General features: G+C 34.3%; 2 protein-coding genes across 2 annotated transcripts; one reads left to right on the top strand and one right to left on the bottom strand.

Annotated features, from left to right (window-relative positions):
* Window positions 1-632: 632 nt before the first annotated feature.
* LOC113768826 (GDSL esterase/lipase At5g22810-like) lies at window positions 633-2210 on the bottom strand. The gene is made up of 5 exons (XM_027313327.1): window positions 1961-2210; window positions 1722-1855; window positions 1393-1626; window positions 987-1242; window positions 633-825 (listed from the first exon to the last, which is right to left on the bottom strand). The coding sequence occupies exons 1-5, from the start codon at window positions 2196-2198 to the stop codon at window positions 635-637; spliced, it is 1053 nt and encodes a 350-aa protein (XP_027169128.1). The 5' UTR covers window positions 2199-2210; the 3' UTR covers window positions 633-634.
* A 10363-nt stretch (window positions 2211-12573) lies between these two features.
* Window positions 12574-12879, top strand: LOC113769328. Its single transcript, XM_027313786.1, has one exon. The coding sequence runs from the start codon at window positions 12574-12576 to the stop codon at window positions 12877-12879; it is 306 nt and encodes a 101-aa protein (XP_027169587.1).
* The last annotated feature ends 1079 nt before the right edge of the window (window positions 12880-13958 follow it).

The following is a 13958-nucleotide window of genomic DNA, read 5'->3' as shown; positions in this document are numbered from 1 at the left end:
CAAAATTTTACCGTTAATTGTCGGAGGGCTAAAACTTTACCTGGTAAAGAGTTGGAGGGCCATTGGAACTCTTTTCCCAAAAAAAATTAATTAGTTGGTTTAATTTCGTATATTGATTAGTTAACAAGCTTTCATATGAGATTTCAAATTGAGCGCAAGCATTGCTGTTAATTGAAGGCATTTTGTTTTACATGTTGCTTTAAATTTTATTGATGAGGTGACAAACTACACAGTGCTTTTCTAAGTTAGTGAGATGAAAAACCATAAGAAAAACTAAAACTATTTGATTGGTCACTAAATTTTGTGACATCTCTAATTACATGTTCCAAATGTTAGGTTTGTGTCGGTTAGTGAGAGGATTTTGCTCAACATTCACCATTAAATGGATTGAAAGAACTGATAACACTAACATAAACAGCAAGAGGATTGGCTAATAAAATTACTCATTTGTCTAATGCTTGTTTTATAATCAAATATATTAAGTGCTCTGTAATAAAACTGTTGATGGATGCACGCACAATTCATAAATTTCATTACGATCAAGGGAAATACTCAATTACAATTGCAACAAACTTGACGTGGGGAATACATCAAATCATTACTCTTATGCATTGTCTTTAATTTGTGGAAGACATTAGATAAGGTTGAGGCCGCTGACTAGCAAGTCACTAGATAAAACTTTGTTTGCAGCTTCTGTTGGGTGGAATCCATCCCAAAACACATACTCTGATGCATTTGCACATGTTCCTGGAGACTTGGCATTGCACAGAAAAGATGTCTCTATCAGCCCCGAACCACAACATGCCTTTCTTGCTTCAAAAAATCCTGCAAAATAATTGATTTCAGTATATGTATAATCTTGCCTCAATTCAACCTTTGGCCTCACTCTTTCCACTCTTGAATGAATAACAAACGAGAGAAAAATAATTTAATCAGGATTAGTAGTTTTCTGCATTCAATTAGAGAATGAGGAAGTTGACAAGTACCATTATCTATAGGTTTGGTGACAAGGTCTAAAAGTGGCTGATAGATATCCAAGACAAGAAGATTGAGATTGGGGAGCTTTTGTTTTAAGCTTTGCGATGTCATGTTAAGCTTATTGTTGAATGAAACAGCTGCTGCATTCATCTTCTCAACGCATTTGTTGGTATCCTCGCTAAACAGAGTTATGGATGCTGGAAGACATCCAATTGGTGGCAATGTTGTGACTCCAATCTTTCTTGCTCCCAACTTGTACAGTGCCTATTGCAGAATTTGCAAGAATTTAACTTTAGAGCAGATGGATTATATAAAATTCACCTAACTTATGTGCTGCATCAAGATTATTACTCCTGGAATTGCAGTTGCAGATATGCAATCAGAGAGCAATAGTGTTCGTGGAGAAAACATTACCTGTACAAAATTTACATAGGATTGGATGAGGATGTCTGAGAACTGATCAGGTGTGTATTTCTTGTAGAGCAGAGGATTGATGTAGTAGTTCTGAACAAAGTCACTGCTTCCATCACTCAGAAAGTGGATTGAACCATTTATGGTGGCTGAAGCATTGACTTTCCCCAGAATCACAACTAGCCTATTCTGGTAGTCCTTGTAAAGTGCCAGCTGCTTGCTTAGTGAAAGGGTATTCTAAACCATATAAAATATACAGTTAATATTATCATCTGATCAGCATTACACTTGTATATAGAATGTCTGTACATAGTAAAAGACTTTGTACTTACATATATTTTTGCTGTAGCTTCATAATAACCAGAACCTGCTGAAGCAAAGTTGGCCCCAAGCAACATGTTTTTCGTTGTTTTCGCCTTATTGCTCAGATAAGGCTTTGGATAATCAGTGAAGCCTAGATTCTCACCTGCATTAGCTAAAATTCGTTAGATACCTGTAAAAATCATACATTTGCATTGAGAAAACAAAGGGAGGAGAAAATGATAGGAGGGTTGAGATTGAAGAGAAGTACCAGTAAAATCTGTGGCAAGCTTCCCATTGCAGAACCTCCCAGTTGCTTCATGGTTAATGAAGTCTCTTCCATAAGGGGGGAAGTTGGCTTTGATTAGAGTCTCTAAATAGTTATTGTTTCCCACATCAACAATAGAATCCCCAAACAAGTATAGTGCAGGAACTAGAGGCTGTCCATTGACAACATTGAGGCCCAAAACTAGTAGGAAGCATGTCAATAGAAAAACTGAAGCGGCCATTGTTTTCAAGCAGTTAATCAGTGATGTAACTCAGAAAAAGAGAGGAATGATGATTGCAATGCAGCAATTGGATGATGCATTTATATAATTCCATTGATGTAGTATTCATTAGCCCAATTGGTTGAAAGGCCTACATCTCAAGAGATTCGATTTGCAATTTTAAAACTCAACCCTCTTAACGTGGTAGATTATGGGAAGTAGAGTACTCTTCTGGTAGAGTATCTAGATAAGAACAGCATTCAAACAGTTGAATGTTATGCCATATGTATGTTCACCAACTTGGTTAATTACAGCTACAACTTTCAGAGCACATCAAACTTTTTTTTAAAAAAAAGAAATAGAAAATTCCAGTTGGTCAATTAATATATTTGTGGGAGGGGGGGGGTGGGGGGGGGAGAGCTCTAGGTAAACTTGGTGTGGTTAATACTGTCTTCGGGGAAACATATTTAACATGTTCATTCCATAGTGGAAGCTATTCTCTTGGTGTAATAGCTGCTAAGACAGATTTTCGTTTTCTGAACATTTGATGCTAGAATAGCCAATTTTTGAAAAAATGATAAATGAATTGACTATAGTTTATGGTTGTCCTCCAGATTAGCCTAAATTTTGGACTCCAATTAACATTCGCTAGTTATCTGATCTAGTATTCTGCAACTCCTTTCTAGATGCAAGTAAGGTTGTCAGTGAATAGTTCTGACATCCATGAGCTTAGTTGTCGTTTAATTTAACTAGAGCAACATTTAGCTGGCAATAGTTCAAATTAAGTTTATTTGGCGTGTCTTGCTAGAAGTGTTATTTGAGCTGTATTGGTTTCTAATGCACCTTTACTTATGCATAGATTGTCCAAAGCCACAAGATTTCTCAACTTGAATTGATCAACAAAGGCAATGGCACAACAAAGATCAGATACAATGGCTCAAAGTCGGTTGATTTTTTCAACTATTCAACTTTCTTGTATGTGTCTTAAATTCTTACTACCACCAAATGAGTCTTTACAAACATCAGTAGCCTTGCAATCAACATCTAAAATCGAAAGCTTCATGAATAAAGTCACGGCAGTTTAGCAAGGGTAACATTCAGTGGAAAGCTGTTTTTTTTTTAAAAAAAAAATCTTTTCACCTATGAAGATGTAAATTTTAAAAGGAAAATGTATAATAAAGAAGATCCAACAGAGAAAAGTTATATTAGGGAGATGATTAAAATTGGGGCTACTTTTTCTTTTCTTGAAATTTTCTCGCAAATGATTTTGTTAGCATTGCAGATTAGTGCTTTAAGGCTCTATGTATATTAAACTTCATGCTGCTGTAAAGCATGAAATGGATAAAGCAGAAGAAATATCATTATCTGCTTGTAAGAAGTATTGGTGAAAAGAAAAGGGAAAGTTAATTAAATTGCCTCCTGTCGGGCGGTGGAAATTGTGATAAACTATTATGAGCTTGATAAACACGCCTCTCAATTGCTGCCCGTGGAGACACACACTTTGCAAATAAATCATTCACTTAGCATAACTTTCGAAAATTAATTAGCAGCACAATCACGAATATTCCTTTAATGGTGATTATCATATTCGGGCAATATCAAATTACGTTTTTATTTTTTTTTTATTTTTTGCAATACGAAGAGATGTAGAGTAATACCAAGTAATTTTTTATGTTCGTAAATTCGAAATATTGAAAAATAAACATAGCTAAAAAGTTGTAAAAGAAAACGTTACTCTGAATGCTTGCTTGCTAATTTGCCGTATGGATTGCAAAATTCTTATGTTCGCATGCAATTCTGACTTATAAACTTTTATATGGCAGGGGAAAAGAAACGTCAAAAAGAAAAAGAAAATAAAGTTGCACTTTAGTCCTTACTCTATCAAAAGTTTAGAATTCATACCCCAGCCATGGAAACTTTGCGAACAGATTGGTGAAAGATGGCCCAAACGCTACACTCCTATTTTCTGTTGTGAAACTATACAAATTGATTTCTTGCCATAAATCAATGGATACCCATACTTGAATCTGGTTATCACTGATGAAACAAGTAAAGTTTGTCTTGTTGATCCAATTATCCTAATCATCTATTGAAATTGAAGAACATTAGAGGCACTTGCATAAGAGGAAATCAAATCTGTCATCAGACTTGCCTTGTTCAAATTGTCCTGATAAATGAATTTTTTTTTAAAAAAGTGTACATTCAATTATATAACTGAAAGTCACAATTTTGGTATTTCATCAGTGTTGTTTGTGCATTTACTTGGATGTTAGAAGACCCCATGGCCTGGAATTTTTTTTTCTTAATAGACGCTTTTCTTTTAGACTAAAAGTGCTTACTATTGAGCATAGACAAAAAAGTAGCTGTTAAGTGCTTAAACACGTAAGCCTTCTGATAATCATCGCCATAATGCTTTTAATGATAAATGATGGAGAACCCATCAAAACCGATGGGTGATAATCATTGGCATAATGCTTTAAGTCATAATCAATTCTATGTGCACAAGCACAAAATTGTGGATTATCTTAGTATAGGATTAAAAATCAATGATTGTTTATCACATATGTACTAATATACTAGCATCGTTATCTTATCTAAAGAAAGAAACAAGCAAATTCAAAAGTATTTTGTTGTTAATTTGATACAATTAGATTAGCCATCACTTAATTAAAGTGGAAGCATTTTTCTGAATACTTGATGGTAAAGCAGGAGTAAAGAGATTGGTCCCAAAGAGAAAATGTTATTACAGAAAATCCTTTCGGATGGTGAAAATTGTTGTAAACTATTATGAGCGTGAAAGTTAAACCTCCCACCGCTGCACGGGAAGATTTTTTCTTGCATTTTAATTATTTTTTGACTTTTTATTAAGGATTAATTTTATATATGTGATAGCGTATACATTATCATCATTGTATACTTGACAATTAATCTGAATTTTAAATTAAAATTAAAATTTTATATTGTTATCAAGCATCCAATCATAATAATGTATACATTGTCAGTATATGTGTGATTAATTCTTTTTTTAACCCTTTCACCCGTATCCACACCATTCCTACCCCCAATTTGTGAAGTTAAGGATCCGAACCCTGAACTTGAAATCTAGGTAATTAGTTACTTACTAAACTTTTAAGAAATAACTGGAGGCAATTCATGGATTGTTCTTTCTGTGACGCCCTCATTTCTTCCTAAGGCGAACCAAAGGGTATCCGCGGGACGCCAGTCTAGCTCTCGCCAGGACTCAAGGCAACGATTCACGCTTAACGATACATAACGATTAATACAAGCCAAACAAAGGAAAAGTCGCTTCCATAATCGAATATCCAAGTCTTACACCACGAGTTCAAGATACATCAGTTATCCAATTCTTACACTAGGTTCCCAAAAGATACATCAATTTTCAAAATATACAACATCCACAATGTCTAGTCAATTACATTTAAAACCCTAATATAAAAGTACATCCAAAGGGTTTCTCCGAGTTTCGCTCCATGTCCATACGTGTTAAGGAAAACAAATCTACGGGGTGAGCAATTGCTCGTGAGGCCAAGAACACACATGCATGCACGTTGTCCAAGTAACAATCCAATTAACGAGTAGAACAATAATATTCAAGTAAATGACAATTCAAGCGAGAACAGTAAACAGAAACAATTCAAGGATATAGGAGCTCTCAGGAGCTATTGTCCACTTGCATGATCAAGAACCTCCACGAGTTGACACTCCGTCAATCGGATAGGTTATAGTCCGTAGAACTTCACTTATCCTGTCCCCTTTCACCGTTACATACCCCTGTACCGGGTCCGCCTTTCATTTGTTTGAGGCGATACTGCTCGAGTATGCCAAGCAAAACCTCTCAATAGGTCAAGCTTTTGTTTTCTCATGGTTCACCAAGGAGCCGGACCAAGCTCATGCCGGCTCGAGTCCAAGGTTGGCTAGTGAGAATTGGGCATCCCCCACGCTTATCATTAAGAGTCGAGGAGATTCACTCCAATCGACTTATGCAGCCATAGCATAAATAGTCACTTAAATACTTCACTTAATTCACTTAACAAGTCACTTCAAGCAATTCAAACATTTCATGTCAAGTAATTCAAGTACACTTTGTTTAAATGAGAACGAGTGCGATAAAGTACACACTCGACTCAGCATTTTCAAAATCTCCAATCACTAATAGCAATTAAGCACGTATTAAGTTCACATACACTTGACACTCACCAAGTAATTCAAGAAGTAAAGCACACTTGAGGATTCAGCCGTCCACCGTGGGATCCTCTTGAAAGTCCTCTTGAGTGCCTGAGCAATTGATAATGAACTACCACTTAGAACTCCAATTATCACGGAAGATTGCACACTTGTACAATCTAGAAAAATATCATGAAGATGAGCCTTAATTACTCGTAAGTCGAGACTCAAAAGTGGAATTTTAAAACACAAGAGAAATCTGATTTCCATCTTTGAAATCAAGTGCAAAATGATCAAGCAATATCGAAGGAAAAAGGTGAGTTCTAAAAACTCAATTTCCTTTAAGTTTGAAAATTTTAGATTTGACAAGCAAATTTTGGAAAATCGTATCTCACTTTCTGTAGATCCAAAATTGGAAAACTTGGTACCATTGGAAACTACTTCCAAAGTACTAAAAGTTCCTAGAAGACATTTTTCCATGATTCCAAATGGATGACATTCAAAATCCGGCTCAAAGTTGTTGTTTTGGGCTACCAAGACAGTTTCGGGGTTGGTTTTTGGCCAACTTTCGAAATTCGGCAAAATTCACAGAATATGAACTAGTCTCTCAAATTTGAAAATCATTTAGAGTTACAATCAAAGTTTAAAACACAACAAACAGAACAAGAATCGGAGTTTTGAGCGCCAAGATATAGCAGCTCAAAGTTGGTTCAAAATGAGGACCATTGAGCAATTTTCCAGGTTTGAAACATGAACTTTGAGACTTTGGTTGGGCGTCTAAATGAACTCAGAATGGTACCAAATTTAGTAGTATTACCCTACCATATAAGGGTTATTCCTCTGTCGAATTTCATGTAAAAATTCGTAAAGGAAGTCAGTCAACAAAGCCACTAAAATTTCAAGAATTTTCAAGGCAAATCTGCCTTGTACTTCAATTTTCCTTTTCCTAACTTTTGGGTCAATGAAATCATCTTAAGCATGGTTCATTTATGAAGACAAGGTCTAGGAAATATCCAAAATATGTTTGGTAGGTGATTAACACCAAGAGTTTCAAAATACCAAGTCCCAAACAAGATCGGCCATTGATCAGTCCAAAAATGAGGGTTTTCAAGCAATGATGCAGGTCTGCAGTTTGGCCATAATTCACTCAATTCAACTTGGAATTGAGTGTGGTTGGTGGCGTTGGAAAATAAATTCACAAGGCTACAATTTCTCAGAAGAAATCATTTTAAAATTCTGTCCACAACTAATTCATATTCGAGCATCAAGTCGCAGCTCATAACAGATTTTCCAACACAGAGGAGAAACAGGACAGGTGACTTTGAAAGGCTGGTACGGTTCACTCAAGTGGAATCAGGGGATACATTTTATACCGTTAGAAAACTGGAAGTGTCTAGTTTCTAATGCTGCAAATGGCACTCAATTTTGACGTCGAGCAAAGAGTTATGGTCATTTCAAAATCACTGCCAGAACAACTCTGGACACGTTTTCCAGTTGTAAAGAAATTTCAAAATCTCAACTTTTGGCCAACCAAATCAAGTGATTTTTGGTGGAAACTTTCCACACAACCTATACAATATATCTACATTAAAAAAAATTCAATTGGACCACAAAAATTTGCACCAACAGGTGCGGCAAAGCAGGGGCAGAACCGGCACTTTTCTTCCTTTTGTTTCCTTTGAGTTTTCTTTCCACTTTTCAACTTATAATCACTAGTTTAACCACTAATTCAACATAAACAACAACCAATATCATCACATCAGTTCAGCAAGTCCATTGTGGGATTTCATAGAACCCACTCACAAGATCTACAACAATCCAAAACTACCCACATGAAGCTACAAGCTTCTAAGTGCAATATAACTTACAAAAACTAAGATTCAAAGGTTTGATCGTCATTACCTCCTAGATGTTGCTAGAGCAGAAATTTTTGGTCCTTTGAAGCTCAAGAAAACCGTGAGGTTGAAGTTTCTTTCCTAACTTAAGTTGATCTCCAAGTTATTTGCAAGGTGTAGTGTGAATTTGAGGTGATTTGGTGCAAGAAAATGAGGTGAAATGAAGGAAAATTTTTGGTCTTCTTCTCCAAGGTGATGCACGGCTGTTTGAGTGAGAAAGAGAGAGTTGTTGCAGCTGCAAAAGCTTCTTGAGAAAGCTTAAGAATGTGTGGCCAACAATGCTCAAAAAGTCAACTAGGAATAGTGCGCGTACGCGCGCGTTTCGTGCTCGTTTCCTCTCGGCTTTGTTTCATTTGTGCACTAAACCTCTAATGCACTTCCATTGATACTATTATTATTCACTCTTAATAGTCTAAAAATAAAGGTCTAAAGTCCCTCGATTAATCGCGCGCGTCGAAAATGCGTACTTTCGATTTATGCGCGATAGAACGAAATTTCTAAGGAATTCTTGTAACGATAGTATTTCTAACTAATACTTGAGTACTTAAACATAAAAATACATATTTTAAAACTAATGTATGAGTCCTCAATCTCCAAGCTCACTGTACCCTCAAATCGATTATTGCCTCCAAACGCGTGTTCACTATTCTCACTAGTCGAGCTTCCAAAAATTAAATTTTGTAACAAGTCATTTTAAAAATATATACAAGTCATAGTTCCATGTAATTGGGTCTAAAAAGGTTAGAATAAAATATTCGGAGCAAACGGGCAATTAAATATTTAAATAAGCTAGTAATAAGAGTTTAAAATAAGTAAATTTGCGAGTCCTCACACGAGTCTAGTATTAGTTTCTCAAGTCTCCAATTTGTCGTGCGGTACGACTTTCGAGAAATTATCGACGTACGCATAATAAAAACTTTATTTAATTTAATCACATCTAATCTCTCAATTAACTCTTCTTAGTCCCCTATTGATCATCCTTAATTCTCCAAAATCATTGTACTCTCAGATCGACTATCATCTCGAAGGTGTGTATTTGTTATTCCTTAATAAACGAGCCTTCGAAAAATTTAAATTTGTTAGCGAGACGTTTTAAAAGTATAAATAAGACATGGTTCCATAAAAATGAATTTAAAAGGGTTGACATAAATTGTTCGGAGAAAACAAGTGAATAAACATTTAGAAAAGCCAGTAATATGAGATAAAATAAGAAAATTTTCGGGTTCTCACACTTTCACGCCCATGAATATATTTTGACGTTATCAAATTGTGATCGCGCAATTTTGAATTACGCAGAAAATTAGACTAATAGAAAGGTAACAAAGCAAGTCGTTTGAAATCTAAAGTAGGTAACAAACCAAGGTTTTGTTTGTATGTCTGAAGCATCGGAAATTAAATAGAGCAAAAAGGTCATTTAAAAAATTTGTACCCTTTTTTTTATTAAAGTAAATTTCATTTACGAAATTGTTAAAAATTATCCAGCACAATTTGATTTAGATTAGAAAAATCTACAGTAATTATAAGTTAAACATGCACTAGAAATAACATATCTATACTAGGAAAAAAGTTACTCTTGATAATACGTGATTACCAAGTTGCAGCTAGCACTTGTGTAGTTATATGGATTGCAAACTTTTCTTCTTTGAATACAATACACATAATTGATTTTCAAAACCGTAACTTCCAGATTCCCAACTAATCAGTCTAATTTATTCATATACAAGTGCAAAAGAAAAGTCAAAAAAGAAAAAGTGGGAGAAAGAAACAAAAATAGATAGACATACAGCCTGAGACACGGACACTGGAAACAGATGTGAAAATATGCAAATTACAGAAAATAAATTTGTACTTTTGTCCTTACATTCTCAAAAATTTTATGACTCTTAACCCTAGAAATTTTGCGAACTCTTGTAAAAGGTCCATGGATCAAAATTCCATTTTTGGGATAATAAGCAAATTGCTTTCTTCCATTAAATGGCTGGAGGCATTACTGCATTTTGGTTCTCAGTTCTCAGACTCGTTAATTAAGAAGGAAAAGTTCGTCTTGTTGGTTGTAAGCATCCTATGAAATTGAACGATACTTAGGGATGGCAACGGGTGGGTGGCTGCCAGTAGGGTGAGGGCGGGTCTGGGGGGAGTTTTTCTCACCCGGGCTTTTAAACAAGGGTATGTTCCCCTTCCTGGCCCGTGCTTAATTTTTTAATATTATATATATAAATATATAATATATAATTAGATATAATTGTATACATATAATATAAAATTGATAATGTGATATTTTCTTATGACAAATAATGTAATCCTTCTTGTTAATTTTTTGTGGTTATAAAATGATAAACATATTATGTTAGTTTACCTTTTTTTTTGGTTATGGTATATAGTTTAAAAAAAATAACAATAATTGTTTTAGATTTTATGTAATATCAAATATAGAGAAACAGATTCACAAGATCAAAATAACTTTTAAACTTTGTTTCATATTAAGTTTTTTCTTTTGCAAAAGATACAAAGGAATGATTAGTATACAACAATAAAGTTAAATATAAAATAAAAATAGTAACTAGATGGGATAGGGGTAAGGGCAATGAGGGACAGGACAGGGGATGAGGGGAGCTTTTGGATGACTGGTTAGGAGCAAGGAATCCCATCTCACCCCTGTTTCATTGTCATTCCTAAGAATATTGAAGGTATTTGTGAGTTGTCATGATTAATCAAAACAGAATAGAATTTGTAAGTCAACTATATTTATTAGGAGTTAATAGCATGGTACCTGAATTCGTTTAGAGTAACTTTTCGGTGTGACATAAAATTAAAGACCCCTTGACCTGGAGCACTTTTCCCAAAAGATGCTTTCTTTCTGTCTTCAAGTGCTTACCAAATTAGCAATGCCATTCGGAAGCGGACAACTCCAAAATATAAACCGTTTCATTATAATGGTTCCCAAAAAAAAAAAAAAAACCGATGGCTAAGATTTTGTTAGTCATCTTTTGTGGCCATATGGTTCCAATTATTCCTACACATATAAAAAGGAGTCTATGGTTTACTGTTGATAAGCTTTCATCCACCTCTTATAGAGTTAATTTAGTAGTTTAAGTCACTATCATAAAATAGCTAAAGTAAATTGTACATGAATGTAATGCACGTATATATAAAAGAAAATGGCACTTTTAACCTTTATGTGCTCATCCAACATATAATGCACGTGTAGATGCATTATTAAATGTTAGTATTGGGGTGGATTTACCTATTTATCCTCAAATGTGGTTTTTAAGTTTTGCATTTGTCTAAATTAAACGGTTTTTGCGGAAATTCATACTAAGTAATCATTTAGAATACTTAAGATTACATTTAATATCTATGAGAAAAGTAATTTAATTGTAGTCCGTTACAATCATAACTCTTGCTTACTTAAAATTCTTGCTTTTACTTCCGTTTCACTGGAATGCAGCCTTCTTTATTAATTTCTTTCTTTTCCCCTTTTAAGTCAAATAAATTGATCTAATAGCCAATGTTCTTCTTTATCTTCTTTCCTTTTGCTTCTACGATCTTTTGCTTACCCTTTCTAAGTTTGTGTTGCTATCTATTTCTTTTTTCTTTTTACAGGATTTGTAGGTACTTTAAGCTAGAATTTTTGGAGAGACAAATTCAAGAAGCAGCTCAACATTTTGTGAATGTCGGACAAAACGTCCATCCAATTGTAAAACACTAAGAATAGCTATAGAATAGCAAGAGATACCGGACTCCATATGATAAGAACTTAACTGCATATACTTTCTTGTCATGATAAACACAAACAAGCCATCATCTCATGCTTATAATCTTATTAACATAATGATTTAGTTTTGAAAGCCAATTAAAATAATTGCGCTATGACAATATTTCAGGTACAAGATAAGTTTCAAGTCAATAAGATAAAAAAGAACATAACTTCTTTCTTTTTTTTTGTTCTTCCACCTAAAATAAGTAGTTTTGGTTTTCATTCCTTAGAAGTTAAAAATTTAGAAGTAGTTTTGATTATGATTTAGAAGTAAATTTGACAAATGCAGAAGTAAACCTGATAAAAAAGGTAAGATCATCCAGTGAGTGTATGTGATAAATGAGGCAAAAAAAACCATCTAAAAAGGCAATGATAAATATTACTGTATAAGCACAAATATTTGCTAGAGAGATCCAACAAAATAAGGTTAGTAAAAAAAAATAGAGAAAGGGCCAAATGTGGTTGTCTTGTTCGTAGGACAGAAATGTTGAAACTCTTCTAAATACAATATAATAAAAGCAAAACCTTAAACCCTCTTGGAGCTTTGGAAGCTTCGATTATGGCGAAGGACAGGAATAAGAAGAAGAAATTGAAAAATGGATCAGCCCCGATGGACCTCATCTCTGATGAGCAAGTATTCCATGTCCCTCAAGCAATGGATACTTCAGAGCCGGGAGCTTCCAGAACATCTATTGGTGGGCCACATAGGAAGACTAAAGGCATCCAAATGAAGCGAACAAAGAATGTCCGGAAGATGAGAGCTATTGCAAAAGCTATATCTAAGAATGAGCAATCGGAACAGAAAATCTCGAAGAATGAAAGCAAGATAACTAGAATCCAATCTGCCAAAAAGCTATATGATTGAATTATGTTGTCGTGAATTCTTATACAAAGAGTTCATCAACTTCAGTATAGGTGCAGTGTGTAGCAATCACTTTTGGTATTATTACAGTTTCTATAATCACATCTGATTTCTATGCCTCTGTAAAAAAAAAAAAAAACAATATAATAAAAGCACCTTAAAAGAAAAAATTTAATATGAACAAAATATGTAATTTATCTAAAAACATCATTGTCTTATTAAAAAAATTGGTTGTCTTGTAAACCTAAAATAAATAAATGATATTCTTGTAAAAGGAAAAGGAAAGGCAAGATCTATGCAAATACATAAGGAAAAGGTACTTAAACAGCTATCTAAGTTAGCGGGCCTCTATGATCACTTGCAGTGCTTTTGACTATTTATTTAACAAAACTCGAAAAACTCACACACAAAAAGTGTTCTTTTTAAGCATTCATATACAAAAGCCAAGGCCTTAATTTTTAGAAAGGGAAAATCAGAATTCACAAAATAAAACATGAAATTTACCAACTTCTTTCACATGCAGTCACAAAAAAAGTCAGGTTCAGATCAAGTGAATGAAAGGAGAAAACAACATGAACAAAAATTTTAATGAAAGAAAAACATCAAAATGTTCAAACTCAAAACCTAAAAGATTTCAAATTTGTCTATGCTACTTGCCTATCACATAGAAGGAAAAGGAAGCAATAACTTGTAACTTTGAGAAAGGGGGATGATTTTAGGAGATGACCAGAATTAAATCAAAAAAATTGTGTGTGTTTGTGTGTATCAATTTGCAACATGGAGGGTAACATCAAGTTTCGCATTCCATATAGCAAGAACAAAGGGGAGGAGAGAGAGACCACTTCCTCCAAGTATTCCAGCTAATCAATGTCTTTCCCCTTTCGTAAAAGTTAAGATTGACACAAAAAAAAAAGCACTAACTAAAACCACAAGCAAGAAAGAAGACAAAAAAACCGCTTGGCAGACAATTGAAAGTTCCTCAATTATGATTCAAGAGAAAAGAGAGGAAGAAACCTAACAAATGCAGTGATGAAATGGGCAATAAATGTCTTAGCAAAGAACATGAGCATCCATTGAGATAT

The sequence above is a fragment of the Coffea eugenioides genome, chromosome 4 (genome assembly GCF_003713205.1).
Source record: "Coffea eugenioides isolate CCC68of chromosome 4, Ceug_1.0, whole genome shotgun sequence".
Lineage (NCBI taxonomy): Eukaryota > Viridiplantae > Streptophyta > Magnoliopsida > Gentianales > Rubiaceae > Coffea > Coffea eugenioides.
This window is presented reverse-complemented; position numbering and strand designations above follow the sequence as displayed.